The following is a 27,306-nucleotide window of genomic DNA, read 5'->3' on the forward strand; positions in this document are numbered from 1 at the left end:
AGACTATATTCAAAGTGCTAATGGAAACCTCCCCCAACAATATTAGCTGTTTGCTGAAGTTGTGAGAAGCCAGCCCCATGGACTCTATGCTAAAATGAGTTATATGGTGAAACAACCCCTTTAAGTCCTTTTAATAAAGGAAACCATTAAAATGTTTAGAAATTTTTACCAGACTCATAGTATAGGACATGATAATACTGATTTGCACCATATTCCCTCCCTTTTCTGTTTAGCTTATTAGAATTATATGTTAGAAACTGCTACCAAATAGAAATAAGTGACATAAACGTGGCCCCTTCTTACCCCACATTCCTATTTCAGAAGTAGGAAACTTACATTCTTTTGCTAGTGGTTTCCAGTAATGTGCCCGTGGACTTAGAAATGGCTAGTGCTTAAAAAATTGATACAGTATGCCGCCCATGAGTTATAAGTGGAAAAAAATGACTTAATTGTAGTTTTATTCAAAATGTTATATATAGCAGTCACATAAGCTTCGGAGAATGAATAGTTTGACACTTTGGCGTGAAAAGTGCAATTCCACATAATGTACAAAGCTCACCCAGGCAGATGCTGACATTCTGTTTTATTCTTGTAAAAACATTACCTGCTGTATGTTAAATTAATTTGTAATATTTTTACAGTTTTATAAAAATGTGTTAAATCTCAGTGAACATATGACTTGTTTAAGTAAATATAACAGCAACTGTCACTATGGCAATGAGAATGCAAACTACCAGCGCCAAAAATGCAAATAGTTTACAGTATCTGGAATTCTTCTGCTCCTTCTCTTTCTTCTTCAGCAAGGAGTCATACCCAGGTGTATAAATATCTTCTAGCCAGTAATGTAAATCATTTGGATTCTCCTGCAAAAAATATATTATTTCCTTGGTAAAGACTTAGAAATAACAGTTTGCATCGTATTGGTGAAATTTTTGACTGAGTTGTATTCAGAGGGGTTGTCTACTCTTTCCTTAAAGTAAATTTTTTTCTGGACTTGTTATTCTCTGACCTGCTAGAAAGGTACATGATGTAATCTGCAGTGAATGTAATCTTCTTACCAGTGTCTGTATTTGTAAGTTATCCCCTCCCTTCTGCGTCTCAGCTGTGTCATGTGACCAGCAATCAGACGTTCCAAATAACACAGCATCTTATGTGTGGACAGGAAGTCAGTTTCTTTATGTATTTCTTATGGGAGCCGCAATGTCAACCTCATAGGAATGAATAAAGAAGTAACTGCCTTCCTGTCCTATGTCAGTTGGAAATCAGAGAGTTGGTCACATGACACAGCTAAAAATTAGAAGGGAGGGGATAGGTCACAAATACAGTCACTGATGAGAAGATTACATTCACTACAGATCACGTCATGCACCTTTCTAACAGGTCAGAGAATAAAAACTTTTTGTGGGAGTTCTTCTTTCAGATGCATTTACACGGCCCAATTGTTGACCAGATTATTAGGAATGGTCGTTCCTACAAATGCTCATTCCCCATAATCTGCTGATGTAAAGGTGCTACAGAAATGTGAGACTGCCACTGCCAGTCCTGTCAAATTACCTTGCACCCCACTATTCACCAACATCAAGGGCACCCTGAATCACCACCAGACAGGAGATAATCACCAGGTTGTACCATGGGGGTAAGAAAAGGTGTCCCCTGTGCAACCTTTCCAGGGGATGCCAAGGAGGACCAGAGCCACCATATATAGTCCAACCACCATCATTGCTTAAGCCACCACTCCCATCCACTCTGCCTCCCCACTTGGCCACAGTAATAGCCGTAATCATCACTCCTTCTCATACTATGGAGGTGATCACTGCATGTAAATGCAGCTCTTCACCTACACTAATGAGCAGGCATTTGTTCCTTCTTGATAATTGTCTGCTAGTTGGCACAGTGTAAATCCCCTATTAGATATTGATGACCTATCCTCAGGACACCAGCACCTCGATTGAGCAGCTGTTTTCAGGCAGCCTACAGCTCCAGAAACTGGAAACAGACAGAATGGGAGCTGAGCTGCCGTACCATGGCACAGCCACCATATGGTATACGAAGCTGTGTGCTTCAAGTGAATGGGATCTAAGCTGCCATACCATGGCACAGCCACCATATGGTATACGGAGCTGTGTGCTTCAAGTGAATGGGATCTAAGCTGCCATACCATGGCACAGCCACCATATGGTATACGGAGCTGTGTGCTTCAAGTGAATGGGAGCTGAGCTGCCATACCATAGCACAGCCACCATATGGTATACGGAGCTGTGTGCTTCAAGTGAATGGGAGCTGAGCTGCAGTAAACGGCACCGGAAACTAGACAATGTCTATGCCTTCTGCTTCCCCTCTGTACACTGTTTAGTTTCCTGTGCTGTAGATGCTCAAAACAGCTAGCTGATCATGGGTAGTGTTGAGCGAAGTTTTAAAAAATCCTAATTGTCACAAAGCACATTCCTTTGTAAGTAGTGGCCGCAATGACGGGGAGTGGCGATGGCGCCGCCCTCTGTCATTAAACCCCTTAGATGCCATGTTCATCACTGATTGTGGCATCTAAAAATAATAGTGAGGACTTTCAGGGGTTAATCCAGTAAAAAAGAAAAAAATATACTCACCTCATCCATTTGAGCGTGAAGAGGCCACTGCCGCCATCTTGATTAAAGGCATTGCGTGAAATCTTGGGGGATCAGTGAGGGATGAAGTCATCACGCCGGCCGGCTTGGTGAAGTTATACATCACTGCGCACAAGGTTTCTCGCGGGATCTTCAATCAAGATGGCCACGGTAGCCTCTTTGCACTGATATGGATGAGGTGGGTATTTTTTTTTCTTTTTTACTGGATTAACCCCTGAAAGACCTCACTATTATTCTTAGATGCCACAATCAGTGACGGACATGGCATCTAAGGGGTTCTTTGCCACAAGGAAATTCAGCTTTGTGACAAATCAAATTTTTCCTAAAAATCGGATCGAGATCCACTTAGAATACTTTGTTTCGCTCAACCGGAGTTGGACCCTCAGCGATCTGATATTGCTGACTTACCCTGAGGATAGGTCATCAATATCTGTAGCCCGGACAACCCCTTTAAATTTCTTTAGGTGCAGATACAGGCAGCAGAATCTTCTGTATATGTAACCATGCCATTAGTTTTATATGAAAATTCACTGTTCCTTTATAAAAAGAAGTCTGAAGCAGCTGAGGTACTGTATGTATTGTGATGTTCTGCAGCAGAGATGCAGGATTGTAAGTGATAAAAACCTCTTCTTTTTTTGTTTTTAACCACTTCAACCACGCTAGCTAAAACCCCCTTCATGACCAGGCCACTTTTTACACTTCTGCACTACACTACTTTCACCGTTTATTGCTCGGTCATGCAACTTACCACCCAAATGAATTTTACCTCCTTTTCTTCTCACTAATAGAGCTTTCATTTGGTGGTATTTCATTGCTGCTGACATTTTTACTTTTTTTGTTATTAATCGAAATGTAACGATTTTTTTGCAAAAAAATGACATTTTTCACTTTCAGCTGTAAAATTTAGCCAAAAAAAACGACATCCATATATACATTTTTCACTAAATTTATTGTTCTACATGTCTTTGATAAAAAAAAATGTTTGGGCAAAAAAAAAAATGGTTTGGGTAAAAGTTATAGCGTTTACAAACTATGGTACAAAAATGTGAATTTCTGCTTTTTGAAGCAGCTCTGACTTTCTGAGCACCTGTCATGTTTCCTGAGGTTCTACAATGCCCAGACAGTAGAAAAACCCCACAAATGACCCCATTTCGGAAAGTAGACACCCTAAGGTATTCGCTGATGGGCATAGTGAGTTCATAGAACTTTTTATTTTTTGTCACAAGTTAGCGGAAAATGATGATTTTTATTTTAATTTTTTTTTCTTACAAGGTCTCATATTCCACTAACTTGCGACAAAAAATAAAAAATTCTAGGAACTCGCCATGCCCCTCACGGAATACCTTGGGGTGTCTTCTTTCCAAAATGGGGTCACTTGTGGGGTAGTTATACTGCCCTGGCAATTTAGGGGCCCAAATGTATGAGAAGTACCTTGCAATCAAAATCTGTAAAAAATGGCCTGTGAAATCCGAAAGGTGCACTTTGGAATATGTGCCCCTTTGCCCACCTTGGCTTTAAAAAAGTGTCACACATCTGGTATCGCCGTACTCAGAAGAAGTTGGGGAATGTGTTTTGGGGTGTCATTTTACATATACCCATGCTGGGTGAGAGAAATATCTTGGCAAAAGATAACTTTTCCCATTTTTTTATACAAAGTTGGCATTTGACCAAGATATTTCTCTCACCCAGCATGGGTATATGTAAAATGACACCCCAAAACTCATTCCCCAACTTCTCCTGAGTACGGCGATACCACATGCGTGACACTTTTTTGCAGACTAGATGCGCAAAGCGGCCCAAATTCCTTTTAGGAGGGCATTTTTAGACATTTGGATCCCAGACTTCTTCTCACGCTTTAGAGCCCCTAAAAAGCCAGGGCAGTATAAATACCCCACATGTGACCCCACTTTGGAAAGAAGACACCCCAAGGTATTCAATGAGGGGCCTGGCGAGTTCATAGAAATTATTTTTTTTTGCATAAGTTAGCGGAAATTGATTTTTTTGTTTTTTTCTCACAAAGTCTCACTTTCCGTTAACTTAGGACAAAAATTTCAATCTTTCATGGACTCAATATGCCCCTCACGGAATACCTTGGGGTGTCTTCTTTCCAAAATGGGGTCACATGTGGGATATTTATACTGCCCTGGCATTTTAGGGGCCCTAAAGCGTGAGAAGAAAGTCTGGAATATAAATGTCTAAAATTTTTTACGCATTTGGATTCCGTGAGGGGTATGGTGAGTTCATGTGAGATTTTATTTTTTGACACAAGTTAGTGGAATATGAGACTTAGTAAGAAGAAACAAACAAAAAAATTATATATTTCCGCTAACTTGTGCCCAAAAAATGTCTGAATGGAGCCTTACCGGGGGGGGGGGGGGGATCAATGACAGGGGGGTGATCAATGACAGGGGGGTGATCAATGACAGGGGGTGATCAATGACAGAGGGGTGATCACCCATATAGACTCCCTGATCACCCCCCTGTAAGGCTCCATTCAGACGTCCGCATGTGTTTTGCGGATCCGATCCATGTATCCATGGATCCGTAAAAATCATGCGGACGTCTGAATGGAGCCTTACAGGGGGTGATCAGGGAATCTATATGGGTGATCACCTGCCTGTCATTGATCACCCCCCTGTAAGGCACCATTCAGACGTCCGCATGTGTTTTGCGGATCCGATCCATGTATCCGTGGATCCGTAAAAATCATACGGACGTCTGAACGGAGCCTGACAGGGGGGTGATCAATGACAGGGGGGTGATCAATGATGGGGGGGGTGATCAATGACAGGTGGGGTGATCAGGGAGTTTATATGGGGTGATCATGGGTTCATAAGGGGTTAATAAGTTTTGATAACAGCGTCTAATATACCTGTTAGGGGTTAAAAAAATCAGATCTCCAGCCTGCCGCTGGCAGGCTGGAGATCCACTCGCTTACCTTCCGTTCCTGTGAGCGCGCGCCTGTGTGCGCGCGTTCACAGAAAATCCCGGCCCTCGCGAGATGACGCATATATGCGTGACTCTGCGCAGGGCTGCCACCTCCGGACCGCACATCTGCGTTAGGCGGTCCGGAGGTGGTTAAAAAGGGCACTAAAATCAATCTGCGGTTGACACAGAAGAAACTTTCTGCAAAAGCTAATGGCAGCGGACTAACAGATAAATAGCATCTATGTGGCTCACCACTCGTGTCTGCATAATCATCCACTTCAGACACCACAATGTGATCGTTATGCAAATATTATTTACAGATTTGTCAATGGCAATTTTCTGTTCATTTGTGCTTTAGGAGTATGATGATATTCTTGGATTAGCAGAAAATCTTGCACAATGAATCAGGTAATCCCATCCCTTTCAGCTGAGGCAGCATTTATAAGGGATGTCTGACTTGCTTAGAAATGCCACCAAATGTGCTAAAATAAAATAAGATCCTATACTAACCAGTTACTCCCCTGCCATGTCCCTCGCCTCCACTGCTGCAGTCCTCACCTCGGCGCAGGCGTTTAAATAACTGCAGTGGTGATATAGCTGTATACCCCACATGACCACTGCAGCCAATCACTGGTCTTAGCATTGACTAGCTGCTGCAGCCATGACGCATGGTACTGTAGATGACACATCATCACTGCAGTCATGTAAGCAGTGATGAGGAGGACCAGTGCAGTGGCACTGGAAATGGCCAGGAATTTATTTTAGCACATTTAGTGTCATAGGTGAATATTTCAAATTAAGCATTAAAGGAGTTCCAAGACAATAACAGACCTTCCAAAGTGGTCGACCCATGGTGATCATAATTACCTGGTCCTTTCTGCTGGGTTTGGTCCCCATTGCTCCATGTCCAACTCTTCATCTCACTTCTGCACTGAAATCAACATCTTGTAGATGGGGGGCACGTGACCACTGACTGCAGCCAATCGCTGGCCACACTGGAGACCTGCTGACTCTGGGAGGTCTGTCATAGTCTTTGATAACCCTTTTAAGGATCAGTTCATTTTCATGAAGGAACTAAATATAATTTCTCATTATTCTATACATCCTAAACACTTGTGTGCAGTAACTTTAGGATATGGCCAAACAGTGCAGTTGGCCATACGTGTCTAAGCCATACATACATATCCACGGCAGCCAACAACCATGCTATTCTCTGGTAAAATCATGTGTCTATGTCCTCTGGAGTGACAGACATTTTTTGTAGCTGCTCTGCACTCTCAATAATAGAAGAATTCTGAATAGGCCCCCCTCCTGTATTACCAGGGAAAGGAGTTTTCATTGCTAGACCTCCCTTTTAAAGGGTTTTCCTGGATTTTTAATGGTATCCTAAAGCTGGTATCCTGTTATGTACTAATATATGATGTCTAGTTTTCACTTTTTACATCAATCATGCCATAACCCCTTTAACGTCATTAATGATGATGTCATGTACATGAATCAACTAGCTCTGCATCTCAACAGCACAGGCATGATAAATATAGACTGACCGTGGGCAGCCCAATTCGCAGTGTTAGGCCTCTTTCACACTACAGTATGTTGAATTCAGTGTTTTGCGTTCCGTTTTTCGCGGATCCGTTGTTCCGTTTTTTGCTTCCGTTGTGGTTCCGTTTCCGTTCCGTTGTTCCGTTCCGTTTTTCCGTATGGCAAATACAGTATACAGTAATTTCATATAAAAATTGGGCTGGGCATAACATTTTCAATAGATGCTTCCGCAAAAAACGGAACGGATACGGAAGACATACGGATGCATTTCCGTATGTGTTCCGTTTTTTTTGCGGACCCATTGACTTGAATGGAGCCACGGACTGTGATTTGCGGCCAAATATAGGACATGTTCTATCTTTTCAACGGAACGGAAAAACGGAAATACGGAAACGGAATGCATACGGAACACATTCAGTTTTTTTGCGGAACCATTGAAATGAATGGTTCCGTATACGGACCGTATACGGAACGCAAAAAACGGACCGTATACGGAACGCAAAATACTGTAGTGTGAAAGAGGCCTTAGGTGGCCATGCTCGTCACAGGGAAAGAGGGTGTAAAGCATTGTTGGAAATGTAGTTTGGCGGTCACTGCTGGTGCTCCAACACAACCACAAACTGTTTCAAGAAGAAAGCATGTGGTGTGCACTGGGTAAATCAGCAGAATCAGCAGAAAATTTAAAAAACACGGATTTGTGAGTAAAATAAAACATCTTTATAGTATTTTGCCATGTCAGTTCTTGTTGGATTTTTCAACTCCCAGAAGCCCTTTGTTAAATAAGCAGTTTCTATAGTCATACCTTCATATACAGAGCGAACTTTGGGTTTGGTGACTGACTGTCGTAATCCTGAATGGTCCATGATGGTTGCTTGTTCTTTCCTTCAGTCTTCTGTTCTATTGCTAAGTCCACGTAAAGTGGGTTACTTTTAATTGTAGATTTCAGTACCTCAGGAGTAAAGTGATTGACAAGTGTTTTGTCATGAACTGCAGTGCTGTCCATCTTCGGTGGCTGCGGAGGTTCTTTCATATTGGTTATATCTTTCTGTTGCAAAATAAATAAATATGAATACTTTATAGTAGTAACAGATATTAAAGGGGTTTCCTATGATAACCATAATCCTGTCCACAGGATTAGAAATAAGCACATGATTGGCGAGGGTCTGACCTCTAGAGACCCTGCCGATCATGAGAACAAGGTCCCTGTGTTCCCTGTTCAAATGGAACGTTGGGTACCCATGTCAGTTACTGCTCCATTCAACTTATCTATCGTCCGCAGTACCATAGAGTTGAATAGAATGACTGCTGCACATTAACTGACCACAAGTGTTTGTTATGGAGCAACCCCTTTAATGTTTAGAATTTCACTTTATACCACAGTTATACTAGTATTTTGTCTCCTACAGCATGTCAGCATATCTTTTAGCTACAGTACGGTTCATTCATACAATGAATATGTTTGTCCAAAGAAGTAACTTTATAGGGGTTTTCCAGGACCAAAGTCAAAATTTGCAGATATTCTCCCTACATGGTAAATCACCTCTCAATGCACCCCAGATATCTTTCTCACATTTTTGGGATTTCAACGACCTCCATATTTAGCCAAGTTGTTTACGACTTCAACATCTAGTCTTGGCTCTTTCTGGTACTTAAATCATGTATTCCCAGGGTTCGTTGGGCTGTTTTTTTTAGTAGTAGAGCAATTTCTGTAACTGTATTCTCCACAAACAGGTGCACTGCAGAGATACATGCGTCAAATCTCAATTTGGAGTTCTTTCTGTCAAATTGGTCCACCTTCCCCGCACTCACGATACTTGTGACACCTCTTTCTCAACATTGACCGAGAAAAGGGTTCAGTGGGAGAATAGAACATCCCCTAAAGTCGAAAACAATCAGCATTTAAGATACATTAGGAACATTTTGATTATGGAGTGGTTCCGTATATAGAATCTAAAACTATGATCCTAGAAAACCCCTTTAATAGTCATTCTATATGAAGAAAATGTTTCACAAACAAAATAATCTATCTGATTTTTGATTATTGTCAACTGGGGTACTTTCACACTTGCGTTTTTCTTTTCCGGCATAGAGTTCCGTCACAGGAGCTCTATACCGGAAAAAAACTGATCAGTTTTATCCCCATGCATTCTGAATGGAGAGTAATCCGTTCAGTTTGCATCAGGATGTCTTCAGTTCAGTCGTTTTGACTGATCAGGCAAAAGAGAAAACCGCAGCATGCTACGGTTTTATCTCCGGCCCAAAAAACTGAATACATGCCTGAACGCCGGATCCGGCATTTTTTCCCATAGGAATGTATTAGCGCCGGATCCGGCATTCAGAATACCGGAATGCCGGATCCGTCGTTCCGGCATGCGCAGATCGGCAAAAATGTGAAAAAATGTACAAGACGGATCCGTCTGTCCGCATGAGAAGCGGAGAGACGGATCCGTCCTTGCAATGCATTTGTGAGACGGATCCGCATCCAGATCCGTCTCACAAATGCTTTCAGTCAGCGGCAGATCGGCGGATCCGGCGGCCAGTTCCGACGACGGAACTGCCCGCCGGATCACACTGCCGCAAGTGTGAAAGTAGCCTAATAAATCATGGAGGATGATTAGCTCATTATGTATTTTACAAAAATTTAAGTTAAGGTTGTATAAAAGCGGCATGTTTAAGATGAATGGAAATAACTAACCAACCATTTATGTCATGTTATGATAATTAGAGATGAGCGAATTGACTATATGTAATGTGAAGAACAAGAGAGAAAAAAAATCCTAAACCAGACCTGGGAATATTCACAGTTGCTATGCATATAATTTGTATAGTTATATATTGATGTATTTTTAATGTTTTGGCAATTTGTTCTAGTAAGGAGTGGATGGCAATGGTTGGCAAAGAACAGGGATAACCACCCTGCCCCCCCCCCCCCCTTGGTGAGAGTGGGCTGCTCCTGCTTCCTGCCAGGAGGGGAGTTCCTGTGTAACCAGAGGAAGGAGAGGAAGAACACATCTTAAATTCTGCTCCTAAGGCCTCTTGCACACGACTGTATGCCCTCCGAGATATATGGTCCGTGAGTGGGCCATATGTCCTGGAGCGGCATTAATCGTGCGCACGGGAGCACACAGCATCATAGATTACAATGATGCTATGCATGTCGGGCCGCCCGCAGGACTATTGTCCCACACTCATAAGATCATATGAGTGCGGAACAATAGCCCCGCTGGCGGCCTGACATCCCCAGCATCATTGTAATCAACACTGCCTGTCCAAAAAAAAGTTGCCACCCAAAAAAAATAAAGGTCACACACTATAATATTTCGTTAGACTGCCTTTAGCTTTGATTACAGCACATATTCGCTGTGGCATTGTTTCGATAAGCTTCTGCAATGTCACAAGATTTATTTCCATCTAGTGTTGCATTCGTTTTTCACCAAGATCTTGTATTGATGATGGTAGAGTCTGACTGCTGCGCAAAGCCTTCTCCAGCACATCCCAAAGATTCTCAATAGGGTTAAGGTCTGGACTCTGTGGTGGCCTATCCATGTGTGAAAATGATGTCTCATGCTCCCTGAACCACTCTTTCACAATTTGAGCCCGATGAATCCTGGCATTGTCATCTTGTAATATGCCCGTGCCATCAGGGAACAAAAAAAATCCATTGATGGAATAACCTGGTCATTCAGTATGTTCAGGTAGTCAGCTGACCTCATTCTTGGAGCACATACTGTTGCTGAACCTAAACCTGACCAACTGCAGCAACCCCAGGTCATAGCACTGCCCCCACAGGCTTGTACAGTAGGCAATAGGCATGATGGATGCATCACTTCATCTGCCTCTATTCTTACCCTGATGCGCCCATCACTCTGGAACAGGGTAAATCTGGACTCATCAGACCACATGACCTTCTTCCATTGCTCCAGAGTCCAATCTTTATGCTCCCTAGCAAATTAAAGCCTTTTTTTCTAGTTTGTGGTTTTCTTATGGCTACACAGCTGTTCAGTCCCAATCCCTTGAGTTCCCTTTGCATTGTGCGTGTGGAAATGCTCTTTTTTTCACGATTAAACATAGCCCTAACTTGTACTGTTTTTTTCCGATTTGACTTCACCAAAAGTTTAAGTGATCACCAATCACGATCATTCTGGATTTTTTTCCCGCTACATTTCTTCCTCGAATACGATGGGTCCCCACGATCCTTCCATAATGATTTGGACAGTTCTTAACTAAATTTTTGTAGTTTCTGCAATCTCCTTAGATATTTTCTCTGCTTGATGCATGCCAATGATTTGACCCTTCTCAAACAGACTAACATATTTTCCACGACCACGAGATGTGTTTTTTGACATGGTTGTTTAAGAAATGAGAAGCAACTCATTGTACTAGTTGGGGTTAAATAACTTGTTGCCAGCTGAAAGAGAATCGCCCATGCTGTAATTATCCAATAGGAGGCTCATAACTTTTTGCTTAGTAAAATCCAGGTGGCGACTTTTTTTTTGGACAGGCAGTGTATGATACTCTTATCATTTCTATCTCCCCCTTTTCTAATTCCTTGTCTCCATGTTCTCTCTTGGCATCTTGCCAGTCAGCTCCTCCTTGGGGATGGTGTCTCCTAAAGCCTGCCTCTAATAGTTCGGTTTTGCTGTATTTATTATGTTGTTACCAGGGGATCCCTCTAAATATGGGCCCCTATCGCTGCCATGATTGTCCGCATTCACTATGTGGTCGCTTAGTGCCCAGTCCCGCCCCCTGTTGATACTTATAACCGCTCCCTCTATGGCGCACTGTTTGTGGGCGTGGCCTTCTGGTGGTGATGCGCTCCGCAGTCGGCTGCTTCCCGATCATGTGCTTTGTCACGTGATGTGTGACGTCATTGCATGGTGCCGCACACTCCGGATCGCATCATCCTGGAACGCATGCTCACTTCCGTGCGTTCCACCGGACACGTGACTTCCTCTTACCGGAGTCACGTGACCGGAAGAGGGGGCGGCACAGGGAAACAAGCGCGATCTCTGGCACAGTTTAAAAGGCGCTGACAGGTGGGCAATCTCTGTTGACAGCCCATTAGGATCACACGTATCCTGCGGTCATATTTCGACTCTGACAGGTATCACCCACTGGTGAACCTGCACTTTAGCTAAGAGATTTGCTGCGGTCATTCACCGGTGCTTTGTCCGACTGACCATTCAACAATGATTACATTGGCTGACCTTCAGCAAACCCTCCTTCTACCATCTTTTTTTGGTAATACAAGCCCCATCCATAGTCTTGTTATTACTCATTCCTCCCCTGAAGAGTTCACTCACGGAATGAAACGTGACATGTCGGGAGTACCCACATAGGGTTTATTAGGGATTCTGCCCCCATAGGGTCAGGTATCCGGATGGGGACGCCCCTTGTGGGGCAAGTTCCTCGTATAGATAGGTAAGGTGTAATAGCCCCTGTCCCTCACATAGGGTGTTCTAGGGCATTTGCCCTGTTATTCAACAACATACAGGGGTGAATACGCTTGGCACCTTCCAGCATGGCGACCTACCAATACAAGTCCATCTCCACCTCCAGCAACGACTGAGAGAACCCTCGGTCCACTTCTACATCCGGGTGAGAACGTTCCTGTATATTTTTTGTATTGTTCACCATACTGTGCATGTTTTAGTCTAGGCCCTAAGGGCTGTTTCATGTTTGTTTGTTACAGAGGTCCATCCTCAGCGTCTATTTTAGAAGTACCTATATTAAATGTAAAGTTTTACCCCTCTGTCCCCTAGGGGATTAGTACCTTTGCCATATTGTTTTGGGAGTAAATAGGTCTGGTTGTCGAACTTGGCCTTTTTTAGTTTTTTTCTATTTGACTCTTACACTGAGCATGGCAGGCTTCCTTGCCACTGGCTTCAGTGCTGAGAATTGGCTGGTGGAGGCCAAAGAGATATTTTCTGACAAGGAATTTTCCCAAAAGAAGTACACCCCATCGTTTAACGCAGCATTCAAAGAATTGACCGATATTTACAAAGACCAAATTCTCTCCTGGTGGGATTTGCAGAGCCTGGAGATTTATCTCAAACACAGTATTGTGCCCCGGGGTCTTAGGATCACGCTGTTACCGGCAGCTAGATTTAGAAACCCAGGCTTTCTCAGTAAATGGGAGAAAGAAGCTACTGAGAGCTCCCTGCAATTAATGCGCCTCCTCCTCATAGAAGAAAAAAACAACCTAGAAAGCCTGACTAAAAAAGGTATCGAGTCTGCTCAGATCTTCTCACAGGAGGCCGAGTTTGCGAACAAAGAGAAACAGTTGCATAACCTCCTGGAGAAATACCAATATCATCTCAAGGAGCGCAAACATCGATAGTTTGTGAGATATCTGGCAGACTTTAAAGACAACAAGATCTATTCCTCTATTGCTAATAGGAGAGATATTGTGGGAGCCCAAACAGATCAATCATCGACTGAGACTGACTGCTCCGACTCTGACAGTACGTCCAAGGGCTCTAGACCATCATCCCGGGGAGGCAACCGACGTGGGCGACAGAGAGGCGGCTCACGAGGGCGTGGCCAATATCAAGGCCAACCTAACCCTCGTTTTTTAGGAGGGACTGGCCAATACCAGGGTCAACCCAACCCTCAGCAGACATACTCACTGCGCACCTCCAAACCCCTAGGTCCACAGGTTGTTAAACTTTCATCTCGTTCCCTCAGCCCAATTGAGATAGAGGTTCTCCAACTTGGTCTCTCTTTTGTCCCTACTCCTTCCTTTAACCATTTTGACATCATCAAAGACTTTAACCTGCTTGTTCGAAAACTCCGTTAGTACAAGTTCTACAAATTACAGGACAAAAAACAGTGCCGCGATTTGGGCATTCCCTTGGACATCCTAGCGGATGTACGTCTCCTGTACGGACTTGATAGAGAACTTGACAAGCAGGAAGGTCAGGGACCCTTCACCAACCTTAAGCTGAAAAGCAACAAAATGCCCCCCAACTTAGGTGAGCTATCGTGTGTGGATGTTTTCCTCAGCATGGTCTCGCAAGAGATTGAGAACCTACGTCCCTCACATTTCTCTAATATTGACCTGGTTCGAGACAGTGCTATTACAAACTTGGAGAACGATCACTCCATAGTGATCAAGCCCTCGGACAGGGGGGGTAACACTGTGGTTATGGACCATGGTCAATATACTGACATGTGCGAGGCCTTGCTGAGGGACTCATCCACATACGAGGTCTTGTCACAGAACCCGTTGGACAAATTTAGAGCACAGCTCAAAACTATCTTAGACGAAGCCAAGACCTCGCTAATCATCACAGACAATGAATATAAATTCATGTTACCTACCCATCCTCGCTTAGCAACATTTTATTGCTTGCCCAAGCTGCACAAGGGGACACATCCACTAAAGGGGCGTCCAATTGTGTCAGGGGTGGGTAACTTATCCCAAAATGTGGGGATTTATGTGGACCGTGTTTTGGCACCATTTGTTGCTGCGTTGCCTTCTTACACTCGGGATCCCACACACCTGTTGAAACAGCTGGAGGGCATCCACGTAGAAGATGAGAGCATGTTGGCCAGTATCGATGTGGAGGCCCTTTACTCCAATATTCCCCATACTCTTGGAATCAAGGCAGTGGAACATTTTTTGAGCACCCACGGATGCCAGTACCGCGCCCACAGCCTCTTTGTCCTCTCCCTATTGGAATTTACTTTGACCAGCAACGTATTTTCCTTTAATAGGAGACTCTACCACCAGCTCAGGGGCACCACGATGGGGAGCTCCTGTGCCCCGTCGTATGCTAACCTGTTCCTGGGCTGGTGGGAGGAGACCTTGGTTTTCAGGGAGGACCGTTCCATACTTATGAACCAAGTAGACATGTGGGCGCGGTACATTGATGACATCTTCATCATATGGAGCGGTAATGAGCCTTCGTTCCGATCCTTGGTGGGGATGCTCAATGATAATAACATTGGCATGCATTTCACTTATGAAGTTGGGGGCACAAGGCTGCCTTTCCTTGATGTCCTCATTTCTCAAACATCTACTGGCGAACTGGAGACATCAATTTACAGAAAACCTACGTCTACCAATACCCTACTTAGGTGAGAGAGCAGTCATTCTCTCCCACTTAGGCGGGGTATCCCCAAGGGACAGTATCTCAGGCTCAGGAGAAACTGTTCATCCAAACGGGAGTTCATCAGACAAGCGGCTGACCTACGGGTTAGGCTCCGCCAGCGCGGATACCCTGATAGGATTCTGAGGAGGGCGTTTGAGTTTGCATTGCATGCAGATAGAGCGTCTCTCCTTACTCCCAAACCTTGTTCAGTGCCGACTTCAAACGTCATTCACCCCATCACGACCTATGACAGGGCCGCAGGTGATATCAGAAACATTCTCCCAAAAAATTGGGGCATTCTTTTACTGGACCCAGACCTGAGAGAGGTAGTGGGTGACTATCCACACCTCACCTATTGTTGCGGTCGTAGCCTCCGCGACAGGCTGGTGTCCAGTGAATTCGTGCCCCCCACTTTGTCTGATTCCACTTGGCTTAAAGGGAACCTGTCATGTGGATATTTTATTATAATCTAACTAATTATATACAATCATGAACTACTAAAAAGTACCTTAGATGTATTCACTTACTGGTGTGACAGATGGTTACCTCATAATATACACACAAAGATGCCGCATGCCACATGCTAATGAGCTGATTCGAGTCCGGCGTGATGTCCTTGAGTCCAGCGTATATGATTTAATTCAGAACTATAGCCACTCCCCTGCCCACCTGCTGCTGATTCCTATGGAAACAAACTGTCATTCAGCAGCAGGTGGGCGGGGAGAGTCAGGAGCTCATAAATATTCATGACTCATCATTATCAGCTGGAGCTTTTCAATACAAGATGTTGGCAGATTGACTGGGTCAATTAAAGAAAGTGACCCAGCATTGTGCTAAGAGAATCAGTCACTTATTTATGTTGCCCTTAGTTAGGACACCATAAAACTGGTGACAGGTTCCCTTCAAATCCAATGTGAAAGGATGTTACAGGTGCAGTGGCTGCATTGCCTGTCCCTATGTGAAATCTGGGAAGGTCTTTAGCAGTGCAGTCACGGGCAAGGAATACTGTATACATCACTTCATTAACTGCAGGACTCGCAGGGTCATTTACCTTCTGTCATGTGAGTGTGGCAGGGGGTATGTGGGTAAAACCATCCGTGAGTTCCGCAGACGTATTGGGGAGCACTTAAGCGACAAGCAAAGGCTAAAGACACTCCTGTAGCTAACCATGTCCATAACCACCACAATGGAAAAGCCCGCATCTCAGTAATGGGCATCGATCGGACCTTGCCCCCAAAACGTGGGGGAGATTGGGATCTCGCCATCCTGCAGCGGGAGACACAATGGATATACTACCTTAAAACCATGGCCCCTTTGGGCTTAAATGAGCAGTTCAATTTTGGCTGTTTTCTATAAACTTCTCATTTCTCTGTCCCCCTTTTCTAATTCCTTGTCTCCATGTTCTCTCTTGGCATCTTGCCAGTCAGCTCCTCCTTGGGGCTGGTGTCTCCTAAAGCCTGCCTCTAATAGTTCGGTTTTGCTGTATTTATTATGTTGTTACCACGGGATCCCTCTAACTATGGGCCCCAATCGCTGCCATGATTTTCCGCATTCACTATGTGACAATGTGGTCGCTTAGTGCCCAGTCCCGCCCCCTGTTGATACTTATAACCGCTCCCTCTATGGCGCACTGCTTGTGGGCGTGGCCTTCTGGTGGTGATGCGCTCTGCAGTCGGCTGCTTCCCGATCATGTGCTTTGTCATGTGATGTGTGACGTCATTGCATGGCGCCGCACACTCCAGATCGCATCATCCTGGAACGCATGCTCACTTCCGTGCGTTCCACCGGACACGTGACTTCCTCTTACCGGAGTCACGTGACCGTAAGTGGGGCGGCACAGGGAAACAAGCGCGATCTCTGGCACAGTTTAAAAGGCGCTGACAGGTGGGCAATCTCTGCTAAAAAGCCCATTTGGATCACACGTATCCTGCGGTCATATTTCGACTCTGACAGGTATCACCCACTGGTGAACCTGCACTTTAGCTAAGAGGTTTGCTGCGGTCATTCACCGGTGCTTTGTCCGACTGACCATTCACCTATGATTACATTGGCTGACCTTTAGCAAACCCTCCTTCTACCATATTTTTGGGGTAATACAAGCCCCATCCATAGTCTTGTTATTACTCATTTCTCCCCTGAAGAGTTCACTCACGGAATGAAACGTGACACGTCGGGACTACCCACATAGGGTTTATTAGGGATTCCGCCCCCACAGGGTCAGGTATCCGAACGGGGACGCCCCTTGCGGGGCAAGTTCCTCGTATAGATAGGTAAGGCGTAATAGCCCCTGTCCCTCACATAGGGTGTTCTAGGGCTTTTGCCCTGTTATTCAACAACATACAGGGGCGAATACGCTTGGCACCTTCCAGCATGGCGACCTACCAATACAAGTCCATCTCCACCTCCAGCAACGACTGAGAGAAACCTCGGTCCACTTCTACATCCGGGTGAGAACGTTCCTGTATATTTTTGGTATTGTTCACCATACTGTGCATGTTTAGTCTAGGCCCTCAGGGCTGTTTCATGTTTGTTTGTTGCAGAGGTCCATCCTCAGCGTCTATTTTAGAAGTACCTATATTAAATGTAAAGTTTTACCCCTCTGTCCCCTAGGGGATTAGTACCTTTGCCATATTGTTTTGGGAGTAAATAGGTCTGGTCATCGAACTTGGTCTTTTTAGTTTTTTCTATGATATTGTGTGCCCACGATCAATGCCGCTCTGGGACATATGGCCCGCTCACGGACCTTATATCTGGACCTTATATCTTGGAGGGCATACGGTCGTGTGCAAGAGGCCTAAGGATAATTTTCTAGAGAAAACAACAAATCAAGAAAAGCCTTGAGAAGTCAGATCAGCTAAGGCCTGCATTAAAGACACTGCTGTGAGTTGAGGGAATATGGCTAAGAGACCCATCACTCATACTACTACTAGGCAAATACAATACTAGTACTTGATTAAAGCCATTCATACTGCTTCCATATTCCTTACTGGTGCCAGAAAATTGCACTTAGAATAAGCTGCTATTGAATGTACCTGAAGTTATGCGTTGCTCTTAGTAAAAAAAAGACGTTTATACGCCTACTTGTAGCCTCATTCTTCAAAACTACATTTCCACTGCACAGATCCCCCAGGCAGCAATGTCCTGAGAGTACACTGTGATATAAGTAACACTTTATCAAGACCACTACCACTCCCATCCTCTGAACCTACTCCTCCTGGGCTTTCTGCAACAGCATTGTAAATGACAGGACCAGAAATATACAGAAAATCCTCTAAATAAGAAAAATGATGCACCGAATAAAGCTGTTTAGTAGTGTTGATCGAGCACCAAAGTACTCGGGTGTTCGGGTGCTCAGGTGCTCTACAATGGAAGTCAACTGGAGAACCTGAGAATTAAACCAGGCACCCCCTGCTCTGAGGAGGGGAGGGTATCTGGTTCATAGGAAAAGGTCAGAAATTGAGGGAAACACAACCAAAAAGGTTCGGAAACAGCATGGTGTGGATGTCTGGATGCATCTTGGACTTCCAGGTTGCTGCAGGGAACGATGTTGTCCAAGTAGTTCGCCACTTTTACAGACTGGCAATAATACGCTCAAAACAAAAGGTAAAATAGATTTTAGAGGAAAAATTTTTAGGAAACATTCTTTCCTGTATATTGTATATAAAGTGCAATTGCTGCTAACAATTACAAGGAAGAGGCACTCCGATACAACCTGTATATCACATAATGGAGGGCCTCATTCACATTGTGGTACAATTGTTCAGGTAGTGGGACTCCTACACTCATAAAGCTTATGCACTAACTGAAAGGACTTCCAAAAATTACAAAGAACCGGCACTCTAATACACCTTTTATTACACATAAAGGAGGGCATCATACACACCCTTGAAGAATTATGATTGATGGCCTGCTGGTGACCCTCAAAAACATTAGGAGCGAGGGCCTGCTGGTGACCCTCTAAAATATTATGGGTGAGTGCCTGCTGCTTATCTGAGCATCGAAAAAATTATGGGCGAGTGCCTGCTGCTGAGCTGACATTGAAACAATTATGGGCAAGGGCCTGCTGGTGAGCTGACCCTGTAAAACATTATGGTTGAGGGCCTGCTGGTGAGCTGACCCTCAAAAACACTATATGCGAGGGCCTGCTGGTGATCTGACCCTCTAAAAGATTGTAGGTGAGGGCCTGCTGGTGAGCTGACCATGCAAAACATTATGGTTGAGGGCCTCAGTTATTATGCCCCCAGCAGCACTAAATACCCGCTCTGACAAAACTCTGGCGGCAGGGCAGCACCTCCAAGGCGTAGAGTGCCAGTTCGTACCACATATCCAGCTTGGACACCCAGTAGTTGTAAGGCACAGAGGGATCATTGAGGACACTGACACTGTCTGCTATGTACTCCTTCACCATCTTCCCAAATGTTTCCCTCCTTGTGACACTAGGCCGCGCATCAGGGTGAGGGTGCTGCTGGGGTGTCATAAAACTGTCCCAGGCTTTGGAGAGGGTTGCCCTGCCTCTGTTGGAACTGCTGTGTATTCCCCTCATCTCCTCTCCTCGGTTGCCCAAGGAACTACATACTCTGCCGCCAGTGTTGTTAGCTGGAAATTTTTGGAGCAATTTTTCCACAAGGACCTTCTGGTATTGCACCATTTTGCTAGTCCTCTCTACCACAGGAATGAGAGATGAGAAGTTCTCTTTGTAGCGGGGGTCAAGAAGGGTGAACAACCAGTAATCGGTGTTGTCCAAAATGCGTAAAACACGTGGGTGTTTGGGAATGGCAGCCTAACATTAAGTCAGCCATGTGTGCCAGAGTCCCAACAGGCAAGACTTCACTGTCGTCATCCGGAGGATGACTCTCAATCTCCTCATACTCTTCCTCCTCTTCTGCCCATTCATGCTGAACAGATGGAATTAAATTTCCATGGTTACTACCCTCTGTAGCGGAGGCAACTGTCTCCTGCTCCTCCTCATCATCATCCAATTTGCGCTGAGAAGACGAACTGAAGGTGGTCTGGCTATCACCCTGTGTAATGTCATCCCCCATTTCCACCTCTTCCACATGCAAAGCATTGTCCTTAATTGTTAGCAGCGAGCGTTTGAGTAGACACAGAAGTGGTATGGTTACGCTCATAATAGCGTTATTGCAGCTTACCATCTGTGTTGATTCCTCAAAGTTTCTTAAAACCCCACAGAGGTCAGACATACATGCCCACTCCTCGCTTCTGAAGAGTGGAAGCTGACTGGAAATGCGACGACCATGTTGCAGCTGGTATTCCAGTACTGCCCTCTGCTTCTCACAAAGCCTGGCCCACATGTGGAACGTGGAATTCCAGTGCCTGCTCACATAGCAAAACAGTTGGTGAGCTGGCAATTGTAAGCGCGGCTGCAGCGTTGACAGACCGGCTGAAGCTGTCGATGACTTGAAGAAAAATGTGCACACACGCGGCGCACCTTCACCAGTAGCTCAGGCAAATTGGGGTAGGTTTTGAGAAACCTCTGAACCACTAAGTTGAAGATGTAGGCTAGGCATGGGATGTTTGTGAGCTTGCCGAGCTCCAAAGCCGCCATCAAGTTACGGCCATTATCAGACACAACCATGCCTGTTTCTAGGTTGAGTGGTGAGAGCCACAGCTCAGTCTGGTCTCTTATCCCCTGCCACAGCTCTGCGGCGGTGTGCTGTTTGTCACCTAAGCAGATCAGCTTAAGCACGGCCTGTTAAAGCTTCACCCACTGCAGTGCTACACTGCTTCCAGCTACCGACTGATGGCTGACTGGTGCTACAAGAGGATAATTCTGGAAGTGGAGGAGGAGGCGGAGGAGGAGAAATGGGGGTTGGAGCCACTAACGTAAATGGTGGCGGAAACCCTCATGGAATTAGGGCCCGCTATCCTTGGTGTCGGTAGCACCCATGCCATCCCAGGGTATCACTCGCTCCCGGCCTTCACAACGTTCACCCAGTGTGCCGTCAGGGAAATGTAGTATCCCTGGCCGAAAGCACTTGTCCATATGTCAGTGGTTAAGTGGACCTTCCCAGTAACTGCGTTGGTCAGGGCACGGGTGATGTTGCAGGACACATGCTGGTGTAAGGCTGGCACAGCACACCATGAGAAATAGTGGCGGCTGTGGACTGCGTAACAAGGGACAGCCACCGGCACCAGGCTGCGGAAGGCTTCAGTGTCCACACTTCTAAACTGCAAGATTTCCAGGGACAGTACTTTAGAAAATTGGGCATTTAGTACTATGGCCTGTGGGTGGGTGGCTGGGTATTTGCGCTTGGGTTCAAATGCCTGTCGTAAGGACATTTGTATGCTGCCCTGGGACACAGAAATGGATTTGCTAGATTATGGTGCTTGCGAAGGTCCAGGTGCAGGTCAGGAGGCATCCGGGCCTGCGTCTTGGACAGAAGATTGTCCAGCACGTAACACAGGGGAAGATGAGGCAGTGGTGTGACCAGCAGACACAGATTGTGGACCCAGGCATTCGCCCTACCTAATTCAGTGCTTTGATGCCATGTGGCGCATCATGCCGGTGGTGGTGAGGTTGCTAGTGTTCACGCCCCTGCTCATTTTTGCATGGCACAGGTTGCAAATTACAATTCTTTTGTCGTCCGCACTTTCCTCAAAAAAGCGCCAGACTGTGGAACACCTACCCCTTGGCAAGGGAGATTTCCACAAGGGTGTGCTCCATGGAACATTGCAGGTCTGTTTGGTGTGGCCCGCGTTCTACCTTTTGCCACCCCACTGCCTCTTCCAGCCTGTTGCGGTGCTGCGGATCCTTCCCCCTCTGTACGGCTGTCCTTGCTTGGCTTGCCACCTTTCCAAATTGGGTCAGTGACTTGATTGTCCACCACCTCCTCTTCCACTTCCTCACTCTGCTCATCCTCCTGACTTGTTGACCTAACAACAACCTCAGTTATTGACAACTGTGTCTCATCCTCATCATCAACCTCTTGAGACTCTAATTGCGGTTGACTTATTGGCAACTGTCTCTCATCATTATCATCCACCTCGTGAAACACGTATTGCCATTCCCCACTGTCATCTTCTTGTGACTGTGGATGCTCAAGAGTTTGGGAATCAGGGCACAAGAACTCATGTCTCTCTTCAAGCGGACTTGTCGAGAGGCCCAAATAGTAAGGAATAGCGCTGAAAAGAGCTCCTCAGAATATCCAAGTGTGGGATACCCTTGTTTGGCAAGACTCTCCATGGTAGGAGAAAAGAGGATAAGGGTGAGGATTGTGTTGACCAGGCTACTGAGACTGGACTTGGTGGAAGACAGGGTGGTGCTTAACTGACTGGAAGAATTATCTGCTGCAATCCAACCGACCACCTGGTCACACTGGTCTGACTTTGAGAGTGTTGTCCTGCGCCGCCCTGCAAACTGGGACATGAAACTAGGCATCGTGGATGATTGTATTTCTTGTGCTCTGGCATCAGGCACGGTTTCAATGCGCCCAGGGCCACGGCCTCTGCGTGCACCATCCGCATCACGGCCACTTCCCCTTCCCTTACTGCTCTGCTTCTTCATAGTAAATGTTATATGAAAATGAAAAAAGGTATTTGGGATGTGGAAACGTCACACAATAGATATACCACAGATAATGTTGCTGATGTAAGTAGTGGCTAATAAATTATAGGGAATGTCACAGATATTTGGGATGTGGAAACGTTACACAGGAGAAATACCGCAGATAATGTTGCTGATATCTGCAGCGGTTAATAAAAAATTACAGGGAATGTCACAGGTATTTGGGATGTGGAAACGTTAAACAGGCAAAATACCGCAGATAGTGTTGCTGATATCAGCAGCGGCTAATCTACAATTATAGGGAAGGTCACAGGTATTTGGGATGTGGAAATGTTACACAGGAGAAATGCCATAGATAATGTCGCTGATGTCAGCAGCGGCTAATAAAAAATTACAGGGAATGTCACAGGTATTTGGGATGTGGAAACGTCACACAGGAGATATACTGCAGATAATGTCACTGCTGTCGACAGTGGCAAATATAAAATGACAGGGAATGTCACAGGTATTTGGGATGTGGAAACGTTACTCATGAGAAATACCACAGATAATGTTGCTGATGTCGGCAGTGGCTAATATAAAATTGCAGGGAATTTCATAGGTATTTAGGATGTGGAAATGTTACACAGGAGAAATACCGCAGATAATGTCGCTAATGTCAGCAGCGGCTAATATAAAATTACAGGGAATGTAACAGGTATTTGGGATGTGAAAACTTTACACAGGAGAAATACCACCGATAATGTCACTGATGTCACCAGCGGCTAATAAAAAATTACAGGGAATGTCACAGATATTTTGGATTTGGAAATGTCACACAGGAAATATACCGCAGATAATGTCAATGCTGTCACCAGCGGCTAATAAAAAATTACAGGGAATGTCACCGGTATTTGGGATGTAGAAACGTTACACAGGAGAAATTCCGCAGATAATGTCGCTGATGTCAGCAGTGGCTAATATAAAAATACAGGAAATGTCACAGGTATTTGGGATGTGAAAACATTACACAGGAGAAATACCACAGATAATGTCGCTGATGTCACCAGCGGCTAATAAAAAATTACAGGGAATGTCACAGGTATTTGAGATGTGGAAACGTTACACAGGAGAAATATCGCAGATAATGTCGCTGATGTCAGCAGCGGCTAATATAAAATTCCAGGGAATGTCATAGGTATTTGAGATTTGGAAACGTTACACAGGAGAAATACCGCAGATGATGATGCTGATGTCACCAGCGGCTAATAAAAAATTACAGGGAATGTCACAGATATTTGGGATGTGAAAATGTCACACTTGAAATATACCGCAGATAATGTCGCTGATGTCAGCAGTGGCGAATATAAAATTACAGGAAATGTCACAGGTATTTGGGATGTGGAAACGTTACACAGGAGAAATACTGCAGATAATGTTGCTGATGTCAGCAGCGGCTAATAAAAAATTACAGGGAATGTCACAGTTATTTGGGATGTGGAAACATTACACTGGACGTCACTGATATTTTTTGGATGTGCACACATTGCACAGGAGATGTAGTGCAGCTAATGTCACTGTCCACAGTGGACACCATCTACCGAAAAAGTACTTGATGTCATAGATATTTTTGGGATGCGCACGCGTCACACAGGAGATGTAGCACAGATAATTCCGCTGTCTGCAGCGGCCTAACTATTGCACGCTATTTAGCGCAGGATGCGCTAAAAATAGATATTGCTGCCACACACAATAGTCCTTAAAAGGACTTTTGGGTCTGTAAAGTTTTAGCAATTTAGCGCAAGTTGTGCTGAAAATATATATTGCTGCTGCCACACACAACAATAGTCCTTAAAAGGACTATTAGGTCTCTGACAAGTTTTTCAACTTAAAAAAAATTCACTCCCTACACTATCTGTCCCTTCTTCAGCACAGCTCTCCCTGACTAACACTGAGCCGTTCTTGCCAGCCAATCACTGTAATGCCATTAACAAACATACGGTTGGTTACAGTGAAGGCAGTACTTACCTGCACGTTTATTGGCTGCGTAGCAGCCAATAAATGTGCGGGGAGGAGACTCGAGCATTGCGCTCGAGCACGTGCGGTATTCAGCCAAATACTTCTATGTGCCGAGCATCGAGATTCTCGAGCGGAACTGCTGTTCGACTGAGCATGATCGATCAACACTACGGTTTAGGGTACTTTCACACTAGCGTTTTTTTTTCCGTCTCAGTTCCGTCAAAAGGGCTCAATGCCGGAAAAGAACTGATCAGGTATATCCCTATGCATTCTGAATGGAGAGTAATCCATTCAGGATGAATAAGGATGTCTTCAGTTCAGTCATTTTGACTGATCATGTAAAAAATAAAACCGTAGCATGCTATGGTTTTATCTCCGGTGAAAAAAACGGAAGACTTGCCTGAATGTATCTGCGCAGACACAGACCGAAAAAAAAGGTGAAAAAAATAAATGCCGGATCCGTTTTGCCGGATGACACCGACCTTTTCTGACTGATCAGTCATTTTTAAGACTGACCAGGATCCTGATCAGTCTTACAAATGCCATCAGTTGGCATTTGTTTTGCCGCATCCGGCAGGCAGTTCCGGCGACGAAACTGCTTGCCGGATCACTTTGCCGCAAGTGTGAAAGTAGCCTAAGTAATCTTATTCGGTTGAAGTCATAGAATAGTAACTTGTACATTAACATATACCATTCCTATAAGAGAATGCTGATAACATTATATCAATAGCTTATCTAAGAAATTATGGGACAACATTGTCATAATTAACTATATCTTTATTACCTTAGATTATAGCTACATTTAGTCTTGCAGCAAAGTATATGTCTCATGATGTTTGAAAAGCTTATCATACTCCACCAGAGACATTTCCTATATTATCTTACTCTTTTGTCTAACTGAAAATGTTGCAAAGTGTATTAAGCGTGAAAGAACATAAATTGGTTTCATGAAAGTATTTGCTTCGTGTTTAAAAGCTGATTCATGACCATTTATGACTAGGCTTGTATCAGGCTCATTTCCATTGTACTCACCTGTAGATAAATCTTGTTGTGCCATTGTCGTGAATATAGAGCAGCAGAATCTGTAAGTAAACAGTTCACATCTAAACGAAGAAATTTGTCCGGATGGTTGTTGTTTGGCAATATAGAGAGATCCATGTTTCCAGCTCATTGCAAGAGGTATATTGTGTAACCTTCAGACATCTGTTGCAGGATACAGTCTGCATTCATTATTCATATGATATGTCACAGGTGAATGAAACTGTAATCCACCCATGTTCTAGATTTCACCTAGGATTACTTCATTCCTTAGCTGCACATATCTCTAATGAGGTTACTTTTTCGATACAATGTCCACAAATGGTTTTGATCCACTCTCAGTGAACAGTAAGTACATAAAGATGGTGGCGTGTTTCTTCTCCTCACTGCTCGTCTCCCTTATTCACATCCCCTTCCCACGGCAGAATAATTTCCGTATCTCTTAACCCATGGACAGAAAAAGGGTTCTCTTTGTCAGACCTAGGTTTTGCTCTGCTTCATCAGGGGCGTCTGCTACTTTTTCTGCATATAACATATTAGTGGATAATCTATGTAAAGTGAACAAGAGAACCAGGTCCATATCTAGAAAATGGCTCCACACTGTCCATCATCTATATGTTTCCCTTCTATAAGTTTCCCTTCTTCTGTGGTATTTATTTCAAGAAAACTCCAATTCACAAGCCATGAAATCCACTGATGTGCTGAAGAGTTTTTACTAAAATGTTAATGTGATAATTTTGCTAAGAGAATATTTACATCATGTTGAACAATAGGATGTTTAACCCCTTCAGGATCCTGCCATTTTGCACCTTAAGGACCACGCTATTTTTAGCAAATCTGACATGTGTCACTTTATGTGGTGATAACTTTATTACGCTTTTACTTATCCAGGCCATTCTGAGATTGTTTTCTCGAAGCATATTGTACTTCATGACAGTGGTAAATATGAGTCAAAATATTTCATTTTTATTTAATAAACAAAAAAAATTACAAAAATTTTTACAAAATTAGCAAATTTCCAAATATCAATTTCACTACTTTTAAAATAGATAGTAATACCTAAAAAAAAAGTTATTAATTTACATTTCCCATATGTCTACTTCATGTTTGGAACTTTGGATCATTTTTGAAAATTACATTTTATTTATATGGGACGTTAGAAGGCTTAGAAGTTTGGAAGCAAATCTTAAAGTTTTTTCTGAAAATTTCCAAAACCCAATTTTATATAGACCACTTCAGTTATGAAGTAATTTGTGGGGCTTACATATTACAAACCACCCATAAATCACCCCATTTTAGAAACTACGCCCCTCAAGCTATTCAAAATGGATTTGACAAACTTTGTTAACCCTTTAGGTGTCCACCAAGAATTAAAGGAAAATGGGAATTCAATTTTGAAATTTCACTTTGTTTTAGCAGATTTTAAATTTTAATCAATTTTTTCTGCAACACATCAAGGGATAACAGCCAAACAAATCTCAAAATATATGACCCTGAATCTGGAGTTTACAGAAACTGATGTATGGGCGCACAGCGGAGCGGTCACAAATCAGACGTC

The 27,306-nt window shown here is 44.2% G+C and overlaps 1 protein-coding gene across 1 annotated transcript; it reads right to left on the bottom strand.

Moving 5' to 3' along the window:
- Positions 1–683: 683 nt before the first annotated feature.
- MINAR2 (membrane integral NOTCH2 associated receptor 2) lies at positions 684–25,868 on the bottom strand. Its single transcript, XM_044282284.1, has 3 exons — positions 25,743–25,868; positions 7,894–8,136; positions 684–863 (listed from the first exon to the last, which is right to left on the bottom strand). The coding sequence occupies exons 1-3, from the start codon at positions 25,866–25,868 to the stop codon at positions 684–686; spliced, it is 549 nt and encodes a 182-aa protein (XP_044138219.1).
- Positions 25,869–27,306: the final 1,438 nt, after the last annotated feature.

This window comes from Bufo gargarizans, chromosome 1 (genome assembly GCF_014858855.1).
Source record: "Bufo gargarizans isolate SCDJY-AF-19 chromosome 1, ASM1485885v1, whole genome shotgun sequence".
Lineage (NCBI taxonomy): Eukaryota > Metazoa > Chordata > Amphibia > Anura > Bufonidae > Bufo > Bufo gargarizans.

What these genes read in the sequence shown, in the direction of transcription:
- MINAR2 (XM_044282284.1), bottom strand. Translation starts at nt 25,868, where the DNA reads ATGGATCTCTCTATATTGCCAAACAACAACCATCCGGACAAATTTCTT. An exon ending in ACAACAAGATTTATCTACAG is followed by an intron (nt 8,137 to 25,742) that starts GTGAGTACAATG and finishes ATTTTGCAACAG; the next exon opens with AAAGATATAACCAATATGAA. An exon ending in AGTTCGCTCTGTATATGAAG is followed by an intron (nt 864 to 7,893) that starts GTATGACTATAG and finishes TATTTTTTGCAG; the next exon opens with GAGAATCCAAATGATTTACA.